Genomic DNA, 18,302 nt, shown 5'->3' on the forward strand with positions numbered 1-18,302 from the left:
CTGTAATGTCTCCTCACTATGGGGACAGAAACACATGACAGGCTAGATGAACGCTGCTCAGCAAGCTTTTAAGGTTCTACTCCCAAGTCTCGGCATGGGGAGAGAAGAGATAGTGTGGAGTTTTTTGGGAAGCAACTTTTGCGAAGTTTTTTTTTTTTTTTAAATAATAATTAAAAAAAAGATGACAATATCTGAGGGAAAGGATGTAACAGAAATAGAACTGCAATGATGCCTCTTCCTTTTAAAACTAAGAAAGCTGGTATAAAAGCTTCTCCGTTTCCACAATGGTATTAGGGCATTGGTCTTACTTTTATAGCTTTTGCTTGAGTTTAAAATCCTATCAAATTTTCTTACCTCTTAACCATAAAGAAAACCAACAATGGCAGGAACAGAAAATCCTGCCAGTTTCATAAGTCCTAAAAAGCTAAAGAAAAAAATGAGACCTGAATTGTGTTTGTATTGATAAATTTGTTAATGGATGGCTGGCAGTAGTTAAATTGCAATCTAAATATATTTTTAAAAAATATCCTATTTATTTACCTGATAGAGAGAGAGAAAGACAGCACAAGAAGGCAGAGCGGCAGGCAGAGGGAGAGGGAGAAGCAGGCTCTCCGCCAAGCAGGGAGCCTGATGCGGGGCTCGATAACAGGACCCTGGGATCATGACCTGAGCCAAAGGCAGATGCTTAACGACTGAGCCACCCAGGTGCTCCTAATTGCAATCTAAATATTAACAAGGATCTTACTCAAAATGTTCTTCTCCCTGCCTTGAAGTCTTCCCGGGGTTAAATTAATCAAGATGTTTGGAGATGTACCATGATTAAGTTTCCTCTGGCTAAGAGAAAGTGTGTTTTGCTCTCTTTCCCTTGGGTTAGTAATTATAGTAGCTCAAAGTACAGGCACAGTCTAGTAAGACATTTAACTAAACTAAGTGGATTTTAATCTTTCAAGTTGGACACCCAGCCCAAGGCAAATTAGCTTTACTATAAATGCCACCGCAGCTCATGGGAACGGCCTGGGAGAAAGGCACAGCTCACCCGCAGCACTTCGACATCTGAGAGGCACGAGGTTTGCCCAACGGGCACGAGTCACAGAGGAATAAGCCAATCCTAGGAACTGAGCAGTGGGCTATTTTTTTAGATCCCTCTGTCGGTAGCCTTTCAAGGGTCCGACAATTTCCAATAATATAAGCTGTTTTGGTGCTGAATGTGAAATAATAGGGGACTACTATCCACAGGAACCAACATATACCCAGTGGGATTTGGTTCAAAGTTAAAATAAAAATAGCATGCTTTTGTGACTGAGAAATAGGCACATTTAAAATTCTTAGACCCTGTTTTGTAAAGCTGCAAAATGTTCTAAAATCAGTCGAAACATACAGAAAGGATGAAACCAGCCTGGGAAAGGCAGTGAAGGAAGGAAGGGGAGGGGAAGCTGATGAGTCGGACCATTTATACAGAATGTGAAGCACCAGGGATCCTTCATCTACCATATAAATATAGGATCCTGATCCCAAGGGCTCAGAAATTGAGGAATTTAAGTTAAGCCTAGGATATGCAAAGAGATAGGATCTATTTGTTCTAAACATTTTCACTGGCTAATACCTCCTAAATAAACAGCATTTCTATGGAAAGCTTAGTGTTTTTGTTCAAGTTATTGGCTACATAGCCCTCCTCCCCCCTTTTAAAGAGATGTAGAGTACTGTACTATTTAGTAAAAAGACAAACATCCAGATAGATTGAAAGGAAGGAAAATATCTTATGGCTTGTACCAAAGAATGAGCACTAAAGTACAGTCACTGCCAAGGAAGTAAAACACAAGTCAAAGTTCAGAAGGTAGGGTGGACAGGATGGACTCAAATCCTAAGTCACAACATTCACATACAGAAAACTCGTCTCCTGATCTTATACTAATTCCAAAGAACAAATTTAAATAAATCATTCAAAAATGCACTCGCTTATTTTAGAAGAAACAATAAACTTTTTGTTTGCTTACCTTGAAACTAATCTTCAAATCAGAGTTTTTAAAACCACCACTGCATTTTAGAACTTTTTGATAAAAATGCTGGCTTATAGGGCCCGGATGCTTTACTACCAAGAGGAAGCAAATCTGAAAGTATCTTTATCTCTAGTTAAACCAGCACTGTGAATTTGAAAAGCGGTATTTCGGTCCTTAAACCAGGCTGCAACTCATGCAACTTTTGTCTCAGAAGCATATGGTTAATATTTTTGTCCCCCTTCACAATCAATCACCTAAAGAAAAACAAGTCATAAAACAGTCTGCCCTATTGGAGGAAAAATACTCTAAAGGTGGAGGGCAATATCCACCAATAACCATATATTTATCTACATTTAGTTTCAACATTTTTAGAACAGCAACTGCTAGTTATATTCATAAGCTTAAGTAAGAGATTTCCTCCAGGTTCTGAAATATATATATACCTACGCCCTCAAAACACTGTACATATCACTCATCCTACCTTTAGGAAGGAATTGAGGTTAAAGTTAAGAGATTTCCTTGGATACTTTCAAGTAAAAGTAAATGACAGAACAAAAGGAACCAAAGGCAAGTTCTGAAAAACAACAACAACTCAACTCAATGGAGTACACGGTTTGACTCTATGTTTCCTTGAAAAGCAATGAAAGCACTTAGTCCAGGTTTGATATACAGAAAGGGTCATGCAGTGCATTGCAGGGGGCAGGCTTTCCTTTTATAGTTCAAACGCAGGGAACTTGGCTTTTGTGGGCACTAGGAGGTCAGCCAGGAAATAGATGGTTCCAGCCATTCCTGAAGGAAGAAGAAGAGGCAGAAGTTATTACGCCAAATGACTCTGTTTTATACAGTGGCTTCGTTCTGTAGCATCAACATTATCATACAAGTAGCAAAGGCTTCGATGCAAGGGGGGGGCGTCTGCCCGTATTTATCCATGGTGCCGGTCAACACTAGAGGAGATCACTAGTGAGGTGCTCAGTCTCTTCGTCTGGGCGGAAGACAGGAAGGAGAGCTGAACCTGAGAAGTTCAAGGCACAGCCCTGCCGTTTATCACATGTCAGCTCCTTCACATGGCACCACGGGCCACTTACCTGAGGTCCTCATTTGTGGGATGAGGATAATGATGCGTGTATGTTTTTGCTGAGATGATTTATGATGGCATCGGCAAAATGCCAAGTGCGTGCTTGGCTCCACAGATTGTGGTCACCAGTATGACTACTAGGATTAGGTCTGAGAGAGTCCGTGGACTACCTGATTTTTAATATTGAGTTTTCATATGAGGAAGTAAAGAAGTAGTTCAAGAAATGACCATAAAATTAATTTGTTGATAAAGCTCAAATTCAAATACACTGATGACCAAGCAGAGAAGTAGATGCTGACATTACAAGGCAACTAAGTAAACATGTGGAAAATACCTTCGAAGAGGGAGAAGGGGGTGTCCGGCGTTCTGCAACCGTGTTCTCCGTAATCTAAGCACCACTCAGCAAACTGAAAGTGAGACCAAGGTCAATTACTGTAGCGACTTCTTCCAGAGACCCTCCAAAGTGGATAGAAATTATCCCTAAGAATTACTCTGAAAAGTCAAAAACTATCTTCAAGGCAGAAAAAAAGGGGTTGACACACAGAAACAGATGGTCTGAAAGAGAGGATGAAGCACGGGAGGGAGGAATTTTACGAGCTGTCTGAGCCACTGTCTCCCAGGTTATCAAAGCAGAATTTCTTTTGTCCCGCCCATAAATGCTGTTGAGTAGAACTACGTCCTTATACAGAAGGCGAATTTAACTGAATGGTTTTTGAAGGCTTTTCTTTTTTATTTTTTTTTTTAAAGATTTTATTTATTTATTTGAGAGAGAGAATGAGAGACAGAGAGCACGAGAGGGAAGTGGGTCAGAGGGAGAAGCAGACCCCCCGCCGAGCAGGGAGCCCGATGCGGGACTCGATCCCGGGACTCCAGGATCATGACCTGAGCCGAAGGCAGTCGCTTAACCGACTGAGCCACCCAGGCGCCCCTTGAAGGCTTTTCTTACGTAACTGGATTTGTTGCACAGACTCATGGTTTAAAAGATGAATGAAGCAAATCGGATTGAGCTAGAGCCCTTTCTCGGGCCCCCCGGGGAAGGTGTTTTCTTTCCGACAGCTGTGATGCCTACCTTACAGGCCCTGTACAGGTACTTCCTGTCCTGCGTGAGGTTATAGAGCGTGAGGAACGCATAGGCATTCCCCGCAGTGCCGTGGCACAGCCCGTAGCCCTTCCTCAGCAGTCCGTACTGCCAGATCACGTGAGCACACTGGTAGGCGTCGTCGACGTACTGTTCCTCCCCGAAGACCTGTACAGCCGAGGGCAAGTCTCGTTAGGAGGGATATGAAAGAAACTTGTACTGACATTCCTTCCTGATGGGAAAGCAAGGGAGAGGGCAGAAGGGGGGGAGACGGAGGTGGCTTGGCAAGAAAGGGTCAGGGATTTAGAGCCAGGGAGATGGGTCCCGTCAATGGGGACGAACGAGAGAAGTTTACTAGCTTTGCTTTTTTTGCTTTTAAGTAACTGCCCACGACCTTGCCTGTGTGCCATCTACGTTTTATGTGCGCTCTGCTTACGGATGTAGGTGTTACTGGAGAAGCAGCATTATTTTACTTGGGACTTGCTGTTGGCAGCAGTCACTTTCCCAAGGACCACACGCTATCTTCTTTGGTTAACAATAATGCCCTTCACTATCAGGACATTTCTTTACATACTGGAGAAGAAACTGTTTAGAAAATTGATTACAAAAATGGATTTGATTATAAAACACTATACTTTGTCAGAAAAAGAGAGATACGCCTTTAAAATCTTCTATATATCTATCAAAGACTCAAGAAATATTCTGAGTAGACATTTCTAATATTTCACTGCAAACTAAGTGTTCCTAAAAGTAAAATAAGGCAGTTTAAAAAGTTTTTCCATTATATCCAACTTTCTGCAAGTAAAATTTGATATACTAAAAGCTTATTTAGAGTATGAGATGCCAATGCTTATTTATAGTCCATAGATTTGTAATTTGTAGATGTGCACCAATAGACACAGATACCTTGGTTTACTTCTATTTTTTTTTTCTTTCAAATAAAACCCCTTTCTCCTCTGATTATGGCTCTGCCATAGCATGCTTTTTAGAAATGATATTTGCATTTCTTTTATTATAGTAAAAGAAAGAAAATATAAAAATTACAATTTTAATCATTTGAAGTATATAATTCAGTGGCATTCATTACCTTCACAAAGTTGTATAATCATTACCACTACTTCCAAAACATTTTCATCACCCCAAACAAGGTCTGTACCCATTAAATGATAATGCACCCCCACCCAGCACCGCCCCCTGGTACTGCCACTCTCTTTCTGTATGAATTTGCCTACTCTACATACCTCGTACTAACCATCACACCATACAAATGGAATCATACATTATTTGTCCTTTAGCATCTGGCTTATTTCACTTAGCATTAATATTTCCAAGGTTCATGCATGTTGCAGTATGGATCAGAAGTTCATTCTTTCATATGGCTCAATAATATTCCATTGTATATATGTATACATACACACACCACATTTTGTCTATCCATTCATCTGTGGGTGGACACTTGAACTGTTTCCACCTTTTGGCTATTGTGAATAATGCTGCTGTGGAACATCTGTGTACAAGAATCTATATGAATCCTTGTGTTTAATTTTTTGGGTGTATACACCTAGGAGTTGAATTACTGAGTTATATATTAATTCTATGTTTAATTTTTTGAGGAACTACCAAACTCTCTTCTATGGCAGCCACACCATTTTACAATCCTACCAGCAATGCACAAGAAAGATTCTATTTTTTTTTTTAAAGATGTATTTATTTATTTGAGAGAGAGAGAAAGAGTGAGAGAGAAAGCGTGGCGGGAAGGAGTAGTAGAAGGAGAGGAAGAGAGAAACTTAAGCAGACTCTGCACCGAGTGTGGAGTCTGGTGCGGGGCTCTTCAATCATCTGAGATCATGACCTGAGCTGAAACCAAGAGTTGGGGACACGTAACTAACTGTACCACCCAGGTGCCCCTACACAGTGTTTTTTTTTTTCTTTCTTTTCTTTTTTTTTTGGTGGGGGGGGCAGAATCTTAAGCAGCCTCCATGTCACAACCCTGAGATCATAACCTGAGCTGAAATCAAGTCAGACCCTTAACCAACTGAGCCACCCACGTGTCCAAGAAAGATTCTATTTTTAACTGAATTTCTGGGATACTTCTCTTGGCTCTGCCACTGATGCTGTAATCTTGGCTATTCTACCTGTTAGTGAAACAGTCTCCCGACCGATGAAATAGTCTCTGCTCTGATATAGATGGATACTGTGAGAATGAATTATAATCCATGTAGCAAAGTGATTGTACATCCAACAGTAATTTCTCTACTGCTTCTTTAAAGATTACGCATAAAACAGTTGCAAGTTATGGAGTTTTAGGTTACATTTTCCAAATTATTTTGAAAATGAGAAAATTCACAGTACCTTATAGGCCTGGATGAGCATGTAGATCACTCCAGGTGCACCATGACACCAATGGACTAGAAGATCTCGATTATCATCCACACACGGAGGATAATTGCCAGAAGGAAATTTCAGCTGGCAGACATAATCTACACTGGGCTTGACCAAACTTTGTAACTTCACATGGTTCACTTGAAGGCTGGGCTAAAAATGAGAAAGGGAATTATTAGTTTTGCTAAAGCAAACAGATCTTCCTAAACCTCAGGGATAAGTTTTGTGTATGTTTTAAAAGGAGGGAGACAGAGATAGAGGGGGTGGGAGAGACAGAGGGAGAGAGAGAATTAATCCTAAGCAGACTCCAACCCAGCGCGGAGCCTGACGCAGGGTTTGATTCATGACCCTGAGATCATGACCTGATCTGAAATCAAGAATCGGATGCTTAACCAACTAAGCCACCCAGGTGCCCCTGGGATTAGTTTTTTTTTTTTTTTTTTTTTTTTTTTTTTTTTTTAAAGATTTTATTTATTTATCTGACAGAGAGAGAGAGAGAGCAAGTAGGCAGAGAGACAGGCAGAGGGAGAGGGAGAAGCAGGCTGCCCGCTGAGCACGGAGCCCGATGTGGGGCTCGATCCCAGGACCCTGGGATCATGACCTGAGCCGAAGGCAGACGCTTAACCAGCTGAGCCACCCAGGCGCCCCCCCCTGGGATTAGTTTTAAGCCAGAAATGAAACATGACCAAAAGGAACTAGAAGTCACTAAACGGTTGGATTCCATTCCAATTTTTTTTAACTGACTGGAACATACTAAAATCAGGATAACCCTTAACTCTTGGGACTTTATGTACATACTATTTTTCAATATTTATCGTTGTATACATATATATAAATAATTTTCCTAAGTCAATGCATGAACACAAGAGATGTTTCTTAAGGTTTTAATACCTTAGGCATACTTTATTTAATTTTTATTGGCAGTAGGCTCCACACCCAGCATGGAGCCCAATGTAGGACTTGACCTCACGATCAAGAACTGAGCTGAAATCAAGAGTTGGACGCTTAACCAACTGAGCCACCCAGATGCCCCAATACCTTATTCATACTTTAAAGGCCACAAAGAGATGCATTAGACAATGTAAGTGCAACTTTCATTTTTACATTTAGAGAAGTGGTAGATGTTTCCAAAAAAAGAGGAAGCTAACGAGTCAGGAGACCTGGAATCTAGATCCCAAACTGCTGTGTGACTCTAGATTAAGCCTTCTGCAGAGGATTTGGGACCGACATTTATGCAGTATTATTTTGATACAATGATGTACAGATTTATAGGATGCACTAACAGGGCATTTGAGCCACTTTTTTTTTTTTTTTTTTAAAGAATTTGGCTTTCTTTTTTTAAAGATTTATTTATTTATTTGAGAGAGAGAGAGAGAGATAATGAGAGCAAGCATGGGGGGGGGAAGGGGTAGAGGGAGAGGGAGAGAGAGAGAGAGAGAATCTCAAGCAGACTCCCCCTGAGCACAGAGCCCAACATGAGATCATGATCTGAGTCGAAAGCAAGAGTCTGGACACTCAACCAACTGAGCCACCCAGGCGCCCCGAGCCTCCATTTTTGATATAATGGTTTTAGTTTCTCCTTTTGGTCCTGTTCTTAATTCAACGCACTACTCACTTCTTCAAATAACAAATTCAAAGCGTTGTCCTTGTCAGGAGGGGGGTGGGCATGTGGGTAAGGAGATGGCCCATGTTGTGATGCATAGGTACTGAATGTGCACTAAATTCTTGAGGGCATATATAGATTTCACTCTACCCAGAGAATATTGTTCCAGCTCAGTTTAAAATGCTGAAGTAGAAGGAGTGGATTTTCCTCAAATTTGCAGGAATTATCCAAAATGGGCTACAAATAATATTTTATGTTTATGATATTATGATAAAACATAATATTATGTTTTATGTTTAATATTTTTATTTATGTTTATGATATGTAAGTACCTACTGGAATGGACTTTCAGTATTAAAAGTTAAATCATTTCGGAGCGCCTGGGTGGCTCAGTCATTAAGCGTCTGCCTTCGGCTCAGGTCATGGTCCCAGGGTCCTGGGATGGAGCCCCGCATCGGGCTCCCTGCTCTGCGGGAAGCCTGCTTCTCCCTCTCCCACTCCCCCTGCTTGTGTCCCCTCTCTCGCTGTGTCTCTCTCTGTCAAATAAATAAATAAAATCTTAAAAAAAAGAAAAAAAGTTAAATTATTTCAAATAAACAATTATCTGCCAATGGAAAACTCAGAACGTAGGTCTCCAGATTTCACACTGCCACCAAAAGGAGGCAGCTGGAAGTAAGATGACTCTAACTCACCCCAAGACTGCACAATACATGAACTCTCCTTCCTGAAAACTTAGGAATATATATTTACTTCCGGTACAGAGCCAGTGGAGGTTGATGCCAGAAAAATAAAGGAGTCTAAGTCTGAACTGTCGAAACCCCTCATTATAAAACTCCTAATTGAGAAGTGCAGAACAAATACAAAAGTTGGTCTCTTACGGCCACTAACACTCAAAGTGGGACTTTGCATTCAAAAGCAATAATAACCTTGAGTTTTTCAGCTTCGTTGTCATTGTTTAGTTACAGGGAGACGGAAGGTCTGACACTGATTTTGCATTATTGCAGCCAGCTACTCAACCAGCTAATAGTATGTATATCCGAGCACTCACGCTGAACATATTAATGAAACACTTTTCTTTATGCTGCATTGTACTTTGGGAAGGTGAGAGGGGCACCTCTGCCGCCATTAAAAATCAATTTTCTTTAGCTATGAATTCTTATTCACAAGTGCCAATTTCTCTTTAAAGAGAGCTAAATAAGCCCCCGGAAATGATGCTCTCATGAAAAGTCCTCTTCTGACCTCCCCTTCCAGGTTATGCTTGCTGCAGTAAATCCTACTTGTCCTTAGTCTATTTGACTTTGGCTGATGTCTCCTAATAGTATTAGATCCAAAGAACGGCTGGGCATAGCGCATCCAGCTATTTAAGTTACACAAAATCCACTGAAAAGGCTCTGTGGCTTTGCTCTCCAAGTGAGTCGCAGGCAACATATGCTCATTTGTTTTCTATTGATTTTGTTCTTTTGGAATTTGTTTCAGTGGGTGGTGTCTAATAATATGCAATAATATTAATTCAAGGCATTTGCTGAAAGGGCAGAGCAGAGCAGAAGGCACTTCATATAGAAGTACAGGTCAAAACACTTCCGTCTGCAAAGCGGCACGAAGCAGGCAAGTACCGGTCACCTACAAATCAGACAGCATCCCACGGCACAGCGCCTTTTATGTTTATACACTGTAAAATGCACTCTGGCAAACATTGCCCTTGTTTGTCGAGGCCAGGAAATGGCAAGGAGAGTGAGGCAGTTGGTTGACAGAATGAAAAGCCAAAGGGGGAGCCTCGGTCTTCTTGCCCTGGCCCGGGCAGTGAGCAAGCGCGTTTCTCAGTTCCACCATCTTCATCTCTTACCTGCATCAGGTGGTAATAAATTCCTGCCAGGCCATGAGCAGCCCCCACATAATATTCTTGGTACCATTCATACATCAGTGGAGTCTTTGCTGTGAAGTTTCTCTTTCTGGCAAGGGTCTCTCCAGAGGTTAAGACTGTTTCACAAATCTACAGGGAGAAAACCGATCAAAATAATGAGAGAATCAAAATAAGAATCTTCCCGTAAGGAACTTTTTGCTAAGAGGTATGGAGAACATGGTGAATCAGACGGGGTCTTCCGGCCACGGATGGGCACAGTTTAATTCTGTGCTCAGGAAGCAGGGGTGACTGTATTCTGCCTAAAAGAGGGAAATATGGAAATTCTGAACTCTTTACTAGCGCTTATGCGAATTCACGTGACAGAGGAAAGCATGAGTTCTTCAGGCACGAAAGGAGACATCCGCACCTGGGAGGTGAAATCTGGCCCTCGTCTTCCGAAGGGCCGTGACACTCTCAAATGGAGCAGCCTGGACGTCTCGCTCCCAGTCGCTCTCTAAGTGTTTCCAATGCACTCAGTGTGACGCTGTCAGCTCTCTGACCCCACCTGACCTTTTAGAGGCCTACACACACCTTCCTTCGACCCGGGGTATGCTAATTGGAGAACCAAAACCAAGAGTTCAGGCAGTTAACAACTGGGATCCTAACAGGACTCCAAAAAGCACAGAAATGTGGTACCTGCTGAATATGGCTTTGAGCAATCTTTTCCACTCCGAAGTTCTTATTCACAAAGAGAAGGGCATAGATATAGCCCATTCGTCCATAGAGCATTTCATTTGGAGCACGGAGGTCAATCTTGTTCAGGTGAATTAGCCTGGCAATAAAAATACATGCCTAAGATAACCTGGAAGGGATCGGGTAGTGGTAGATACTTAAAAATGGTACATTTAAAAAATACACACACACATACACACAAATATATATTTAGGGGATTATATATTAAATTACTATTATAGTTATTTTATTTTTTTAAAGATTTTATTTTATTTTAAAAATTTTATTGGAGAGAGAGAGAGGGGGAGAGAGAGAGGAGATAGTGAGAGAGAGCAGGAGTGGGGGGAGCAGCAGAGGGAGAGGGAGAAGCAGACTCCCCGCCGAGCCGGGAGCCCGATGAGGGACTCGATCCAGGGACCCTGAGATCATGACCTGAGCCGAAGGCAGACGCTTAACTGACTGAGCCACCCAGGTGCCCCACTATTATAGTTAAACATTTTAAATATATTAAAATTAATTTATATATAAAAGGTAAATATTTTCATATATGTATATTATAAATTATATTATTATACATTAAGTGGGCTGAACCAGGCTACAAAGGGTAAATTAACCCTCAACTACTTTTTTCTTCAGTTCACAATGGAACTGACAAATTCAAAGAATAAAAGAAAAGGCATGTGTGGCTGAGGCTACCTGGCGCCTCCCTAGTTCCTCCTGGAGCTATGCCCTAAGACCAGCAGCTGGGGTCAGAGAAGCTAAGACCTGCTGCCCAGTACAGCATTTAGTCTGGAGAAAGGACTCAGTCACTCAAAGGGTCATCTATTTCCATAACATGAAAAGCCTGCTGCACCCCAGTTACCTCCTTCTTTGGTTCATTTCTTAATATGTCCTCAGGCCTACCTGAAGGGTCTGTACGGCAGCATGATCTACCATAATCTACCATAATGCAAATGGCACAGAGGTATCAGTCAGCCTCCCTGTCTTCCCAGTCTCCCCCTTCCAGTCCTTCTTTTCAGAAATAACCATGGTTACCAAATTCTTGGATATTCCTAGACTTTCTTTATGCACATGTAAGCATCAATATGCATATCTATAAATATATCTCCCCAGATGTTCTGTGGCTTGCTATTTGACAATACATCTTGACAAACATTCTGTATCAGAGTAGTCTCATTCTTTATCATGGCTACATAGTAGTCCATCAAATGGCTATATGATAATTTATTAACTCTCTATCATTAGACTCAGTTCAGCTTTTCAGAAAAAGTTGTTTTTGGTTTTGGCTCCAGGTAAGATGGTGTAGGCACACTCTACCCTGCCTCTCTCAGTAAATGCAGCTCTAGGACCTGGAGAGAATGCACAAAGCAGCTATGTGAGGACTCTAAACAGTAAACAGTAGCAGGCAGAGTGGGGAAGACCAGAATTTGAAGCACCACCAAACCAGTGGTGAGTTTACTATATTTTCACCAATGGTATTCCCCTGGCTTGAATCCAGAACAGCCCCAAATCTGGAAGTGGGCACCAAAGGCTGAAAGAGAGAGTCCTGGAAGAAGCCCTTTAGTTCTGTTTCAAGAAAGAATGAGAAAGGGAACTCCTAATATCAGAGAGAGTGGGTACAGCCCCTCAGTTTTCTTTATGTTTCCTTGTCTTCTGTTTTCTCACACTCCAGGCCACAAGCAATCTCATGGTGGCAGCAGAAATGAAGGCAAGAGGAGCTCACAGAAGCCAAGTCTCTGAGGGAGGGACCCTTCCTCACAGACTGGAGAAGTAAGTGGTGGTCCCAGGAGGGTGGGGTGAACCCAATGCTTTACTTCCTTCTCGCCTCCCCATCACTGGGCCCCAGATATAGGCACAGTGGTGGAATACTTGGCAGAGTAGGGCAACCAAAGCCCCAGATTTCTTTCCAGAGAACCAACATGGGAAGCCCCAGGAAAGCAGAAAGCAGGTGAGGTTCACTGGAAAATGAGCTCAGGAAAACAACCATAAACTCAGAGAATGAAACTTTCTTCTTTTTGAGGGTGGTTGTGGGGGAGGGGGTGGGGAGAGTGTAGGAAAGCAAATATGATATTTAGGGAAAATGTCTTTGTTATTTGGATTTTTATTACATGAAATTTTGAAAGCACATCTCAATTATCTCTAAATTATCCTATATATTCAATGTGACACCATTTAAGTTACGTTTTAAAGCGATATAATTTTTGGTGAGACTTGACAAAATGGCTTTAGCATGCTGGAAAAGTATGAGGGAAGAGCCAGGGAATTTCAGGAAAAGAGCAGTAATGAGAGGACATCAGCCCTACCAAATAATGGCTTTGTCATCAGGTAGTACGTTTAGTGTCCTAAGCTCGCTGATGACAAAGCCATTATTTGGTAGTGAAACTCTCTTGTTGTCTATGTGGTAATTTACTTTCAAAGTAGTTAAGTATAACCAGGGCCTGTGCATGCATCTCACCTAACTTTAGTCTATGCATTAGGAATTATAAGCACACGAACACTATAGAATATAAGTCCTCCAATAAGCATGTGAAGTATCCACAATCACACCCCTGGGGTGACTGGTTATATCTGAAGTGTTCTTATCAGGAATCACCATTCGGAGGCATCTGGCCCTTCAGATAACTTTATCAAAATCTACACCAGAGGATTTGCTGGTAAATATAGTAAAAAAATGTTAGCAGGTGGCTTTTTGTTGGTGGAGTGGGTGATGAAGATAGGTGGAAGGCTTGGGAGAGGGTCCAGACTCTCTTACTGTTTGAATAAGACCTAGTAAGATTGTCTGGGGACAGTGTGGTTTTCTCTGAGCCACAAGAACAGGACAGGAAACTACTTGTGTGTATGTGTGTATATCTTCTTCCTAATCAATGTTTGCATTTGGTTTATTTGGCAGAATCTGGTCCACTGCTTGTGCTTTCATTTTAACATACTTAGTGGTAAGGTTAGAGCTGGCGGGGTATATAACTCCTACTGCTAATCTCTGGAGGCCACTAATAGCTACAAAAACCCAAAAACAAACAGGCAAACAAAAACCTAACAAGTGCTGCCACTGAGCTATAACCAACAGGTGTAGTGAAGAGTGTCCTGGCTCCCAAGAGAGGGTACTTGGGAAAGAGCAGACAATTCCCCTCTCCCAACCCTCCCCTCCACTTCCATAAGCCTGTGGCGAGGGGAGGGAAACACCATGTTTTAATAACCAGAATGAGATGCTTTTAGTGACTGAGAGGGGCCAACACTTCTGAAACAGACTGAGAAAAAGTTATAAAAGTATCCTTAAGGGAATTCTCTCCCCATCAGGAAAAGAGGGGTGTGAAAAAGCATGGTGGGTTGCAGTTACTGACAAAGTTAGATTATACCTCAACAAATGGAGGCATCTCATCAAATTGGTTAAACATGCTTGGTTTTTCTTCTATAAATATAAGCATTAAACTCACAGTGGAATAGTGGTTATCTTAGGAATAGGGACATGGTGGCCAAAGGTTACTTTTCATTTTCTTGTATACTTTGAATTTTTCCCCAATGTCAACAGGGCTGTCTGGATGGCAGAATTATGGGCCATTTTGCTACTTTAAAATCATAATACACACACACACACCCTAATATTTTTAAAGAACTTAAAAAACATTTATTAAGAAAAATTCTATTTTTTTCTCATGTCACAACTGGCAGCTCAGTAATGTTGAGATCTTAAGAAAATAAAATCTTTTTACTAGAAACAAACTCAACTGTTGTAGGAAACAGAAGGAATATCTCAGAGTTTTGATTTAAGAATTTATTATCAAGTTTTGATGATTATTATCAATTTAATATCAAATTGCATAGACTTTACATATAAAAAAGCACGTTGCTTTACTTTTGTAAAAGGAATTGAATTATTCAAAAAGAAAAATTCCTGTGAATTTTTTAAACAAATGGCTCTATGGAAGTTACTTGGAACAACTATCGCATGAGCTCCAAAGATGTTCTCACCTAAATGTGTTTGAACCACATTTCCTTTATTTGCCAACCTTATGGATTGTATTACCCCTAGGTGGAGATATATAATTAGCATTCCAATTATTTTGCAGCCAAACTCATTTGCATTTGGGAAGTTTAAAGTAGACAACAGATACCTTTCAAATACTTGAAAATGAAGTACTGCTTAGAGCATCTTGTTAAAATAATATTTTACAGTTTAGGGTAAAAAAGGAAGTATTCTTTTTTTTTTTCTGGATTTGAATTCAAGTCATTAAAACTCCTGAGCTGGGTCTGATGATTACTAAAGGTAGGACTTCTAAATGCAGGTTTTACATGCTATATTCTCAAGATAAAGTTAAGAAATGATAGCATTTGTAAATCATAAAGGTTATTTTATGTGTTTGCAAAAACTCTCAAACCCAGAAGCACAACACTGCAGCCCCATTTGTTTTGCTACGTTGATATTAATAGCAACCAGTCTTCAGAAGAGACAGGTCACTGAAATGTCACTGAAGGAAGAATGGAGACTTAGAAAACCAGCATAGTTCTGTTCCACTCCTGGCAATAAGTCCCCAGGGTTTGACTGGGGAGAGTTTTTACCTTGTATCATCTAACGGTTTGTAACTTTTAAAAAGAAGTCCTTTCTCATCACACTACAAAAGAGAGTCTACACTTCCTGATCAGAAAGCCAAAACCCTTGGTCATTCTGAATAGCGGCCCCACACAGCACTAGATCTGTGCGGTTAGTGACTTAGTGGGGTATTGTAAATAGGCAACGTTCTCTTTGAGTAGTGGCACCAATTCCCTCTGTGTGGAAGGAAGGTGAAAATGAACCCGGTACAAATCAAACAGCAGGAAAAATTGGTGCTACTGATTCTCTTCCTTGCCACCTGCCCCAGCCAACTGCAGGACATTCTGATCATGAACAGACACACGTGCACATGCACACACACTCCTTTTTGGGGAGTCACAGACTCCTCCAAAAAAGTGTAAATGTTCTCTCCATGCTGAATACAATTTGGGGATTTTATACCTTTGGAAGCCCTAAGATTCTCAGGGCCCCAAATTTAAGAATCCCTACCTTAGGGAAACACTGATTTCTTTGATCTCTAAAACTCAGAATTACAATTCTGAAAGACTATATATATATATATATATTTTTTTTTTTTTAAGATTTTATTTATTTATTTGAGACAGAGAGAGAGAGAGAAAACAAGCAGGAGGAGAGGGGCAGAGGCAGAGGAAGAGCAAGAAGCAGACTCTCCAAAGAGCAGGGAGCCCGATGTGGGGCTCGATCCCAGGACCCTGGGACCATGACCTGAGCCGAAGGCAGACGCTTAATGACTGAGCCACCCAGGTGCCCCTGAAAGACTATTGTATTAAGAAACCATAGGAAAGGTAAGCTGAAAAATGACGGTGGTGGAGCACAACACAGAGGCCATGTAGAGAACTTGAGGGTCTCTGATAGCTCCAAAGGCCTATGTGATATGAGAAAGAAGTTTCAGTAAAAAGTAAAACAACCAAGTAGGTTTATTAAATATCTGATGACATCCAATCATTTCAATTGAGTTGCAAAAACTTACAGATTTTTCCCTTAAAAGGGAGGAGATGTGAAAGTAATTTACACATAATTCCTTTTTTCTTCCTGTTCTGTCATGAACTCTAGAGATCTGAAAAATCAAAACTGTGGCCATAAATGGCCTATTTTCACTATCTGCATTCTATATATTTAATCTTAACAAATCTACTGGCTATAAATAAAATACTGTTGAAACATTGTAAAAGTTTTAAAAAAGATATAAATAACAAAAACACCTTTGTTATCAAGGTATCAAAAAATTTTAGTTTACTTTTAAGAGTGTTTTCTAAATAAACCAATATTAATATATGGTACTGTGCCCCAAAGACGGTTTCTTACAACAGTAGGCTCTAAAATGTCACGAGGAAAAGGGTTATCTACTTGACAAGTTTGGCAAATTTCACTCCCTAGAGTCGCCAGAGTTTCACCCACGTGTCAAAAGCTCCTGACGACTCTGAGCAGTCAGTAAAGGTGTATATTTAACTGTGCTTAAATAGTGTTTCCCCTGTCTGAATACAAAATCTTGTTTTTATTTTTCACACAGCAAACTATTACTATCTGGCTGCACATACACTGAGAAAGGCTGGCATTACATATAAAACACTGGGACCACTACGGCTTATTTTTACGATACTTAAGAGTGACTCACTGAATGAGACTTCCTTCTGAGCCTCTAAAGCAAATGTGTGGCTAATGGCTTTAAACTGGCCGCAAAGAAATAGAAAGGTAGTTTCTGCTTTGCAATGCATTTGTCAAAACTCAACAAATATACGTAAAAGTTGGGCAGCACATTGTGTGTAAACTTTACGTCAAAAGAAGAAAACTAAACAGATATTGAACTCTAGTAAATGATATATATGCTTTAATATTTAGAAGGAAGGGTACTGATGTCTGCAATTCACTCTGAAATGGATAGATGGATTAGATATGTGATAAAGCAAGTATAGAAAAATGTTAATGGTAGAATCTATGTGGGTAGATATACAGGTATTCACTACTGTTTCAACATTTCTGTATGTTTGAAATTTTTCATAATAAAATTTTGAGGGGGAGAAAAAACTCTAGTTATTAGAATTTTAGGCCAAAAGCCTGTTAATGAAATACACACCACTGCACAGTGTAAAATTCACCAAAGATCCTCCACAAACAAAATCAGTGATGAAAATGCCATTCTAATAGTAATTATAAGAAAAAGTAGTGGGAATCAAAAACCATGGTCAAACTGGAGATAATCACTGATTAAAATGTTGCTGGACCCAATTAAAAAATGGGTGAAAGACCTTAACAGACATTTCACCAAAGAAGCAATACTAATGGCAAGGAAGTATATAAAAAGATGCTCCACATCCTTGCCAGGGTTCCAGATTTTGGCCATTCTAGTAGATGTGTAGTGGTATCTCGTTGTTTTAATTTGCATTTCCCTGATGACGTATGATGTGGAGCATAAGGAACTTTCATTCATTGCTTGTGGGAATACAAAATGGTACAGCCACTCTGGAAGATAGTTTGGAAATTCTTACAAAACTAAACATACCCTTACAATATGATCCAGCAATTGTACTCCTTGATATTTACCCAAAGGAGCTGTAAACTTATGTCTGCACGAAATCCTGCAGAATTGGATGTTTACATTAGCTTTATTCATAACTGCCAAAACTTGAAAGAAATCAAGATGTCCTTCGGTAGGTGAATGGATAAACTACGGTACATCCAGACAGCGGAATTCTACTCAGTGCTAAAAAGAAATGAGCTAACATACCATGAAAAGACATGGAGGAGCCTTAAATACGTATTGCTCAGTAAAAGAAGCCAATCTGAAAAGACTACATATTGTAATATTTCCAACTATGACATTCTGGAAAAGGCAAAACTACGGAGACAGTAAAATGATCAACAGTAGCCAGGGGTCAGGGAGCAGGGAAGAGGGATAAACAGGCGGAGCACAGTGGATTTTTGGGGCAGGGCAACTACTCTGTATGACAATATAACGATGGATACATGTCATCATACATTTGTCCAAACCCACAGAATGCACAACACCAAGAGGTAACTAATGTTAACT

The 18,302-nt window shown here is 40.5% G+C and overlaps 1 protein-coding gene across 2 annotated transcripts in view; it reads right to left on the reverse strand.

Moving 5' to 3' along the window:
- Nucleotides 1-639: 639 nt before the first annotated feature.
- Nucleotides 640-18,302, reverse strand: part of LANCL1 (LanC like 1) — a 39,463-nt gene continuing 21,800 nt past the window's right edge. For both annotated transcript variants that reach the window (XM_021702966.1, XM_021702965.2), the window contains exons 5-10: nucleotides 10,672-10,807; nucleotides 9,979-10,125; nucleotides 6,503-6,685; nucleotides 4,142-4,318; nucleotides 3,407-3,479; nucleotides 640-2,786 (exon numbers count right to left, since the gene is read on the reverse strand). In XM_021702966.1, the coding sequence (XP_021558641.1) occupies nucleotides 2,710-2,786; nucleotides 3,407-3,479; nucleotides 4,142-4,318; nucleotides 6,503-6,685; nucleotides 9,979-10,125; nucleotides 10,672-10,807 (793 nt within the window). In that variant the 3' untranslated portion in view covers nucleotides 640-2,709. The remainder of the gene's footprint in view (nucleotides 2,787-3,406; nucleotides 3,480-4,141; nucleotides 4,319-6,502; nucleotides 6,686-9,978; nucleotides 10,126-10,671; nucleotides 10,808-18,302) is intronic.

Source organism: Neomonachus schauinslandi, chromosome 3 (genome assembly GCF_002201575.2).
Source record: "Neomonachus schauinslandi chromosome 3, ASM220157v2, whole genome shotgun sequence".
NCBI classification, from domain to species: domain Eukaryota; kingdom Metazoa; phylum Chordata; class Mammalia; order Carnivora; family Phocidae; genus Neomonachus; species Neomonachus schauinslandi.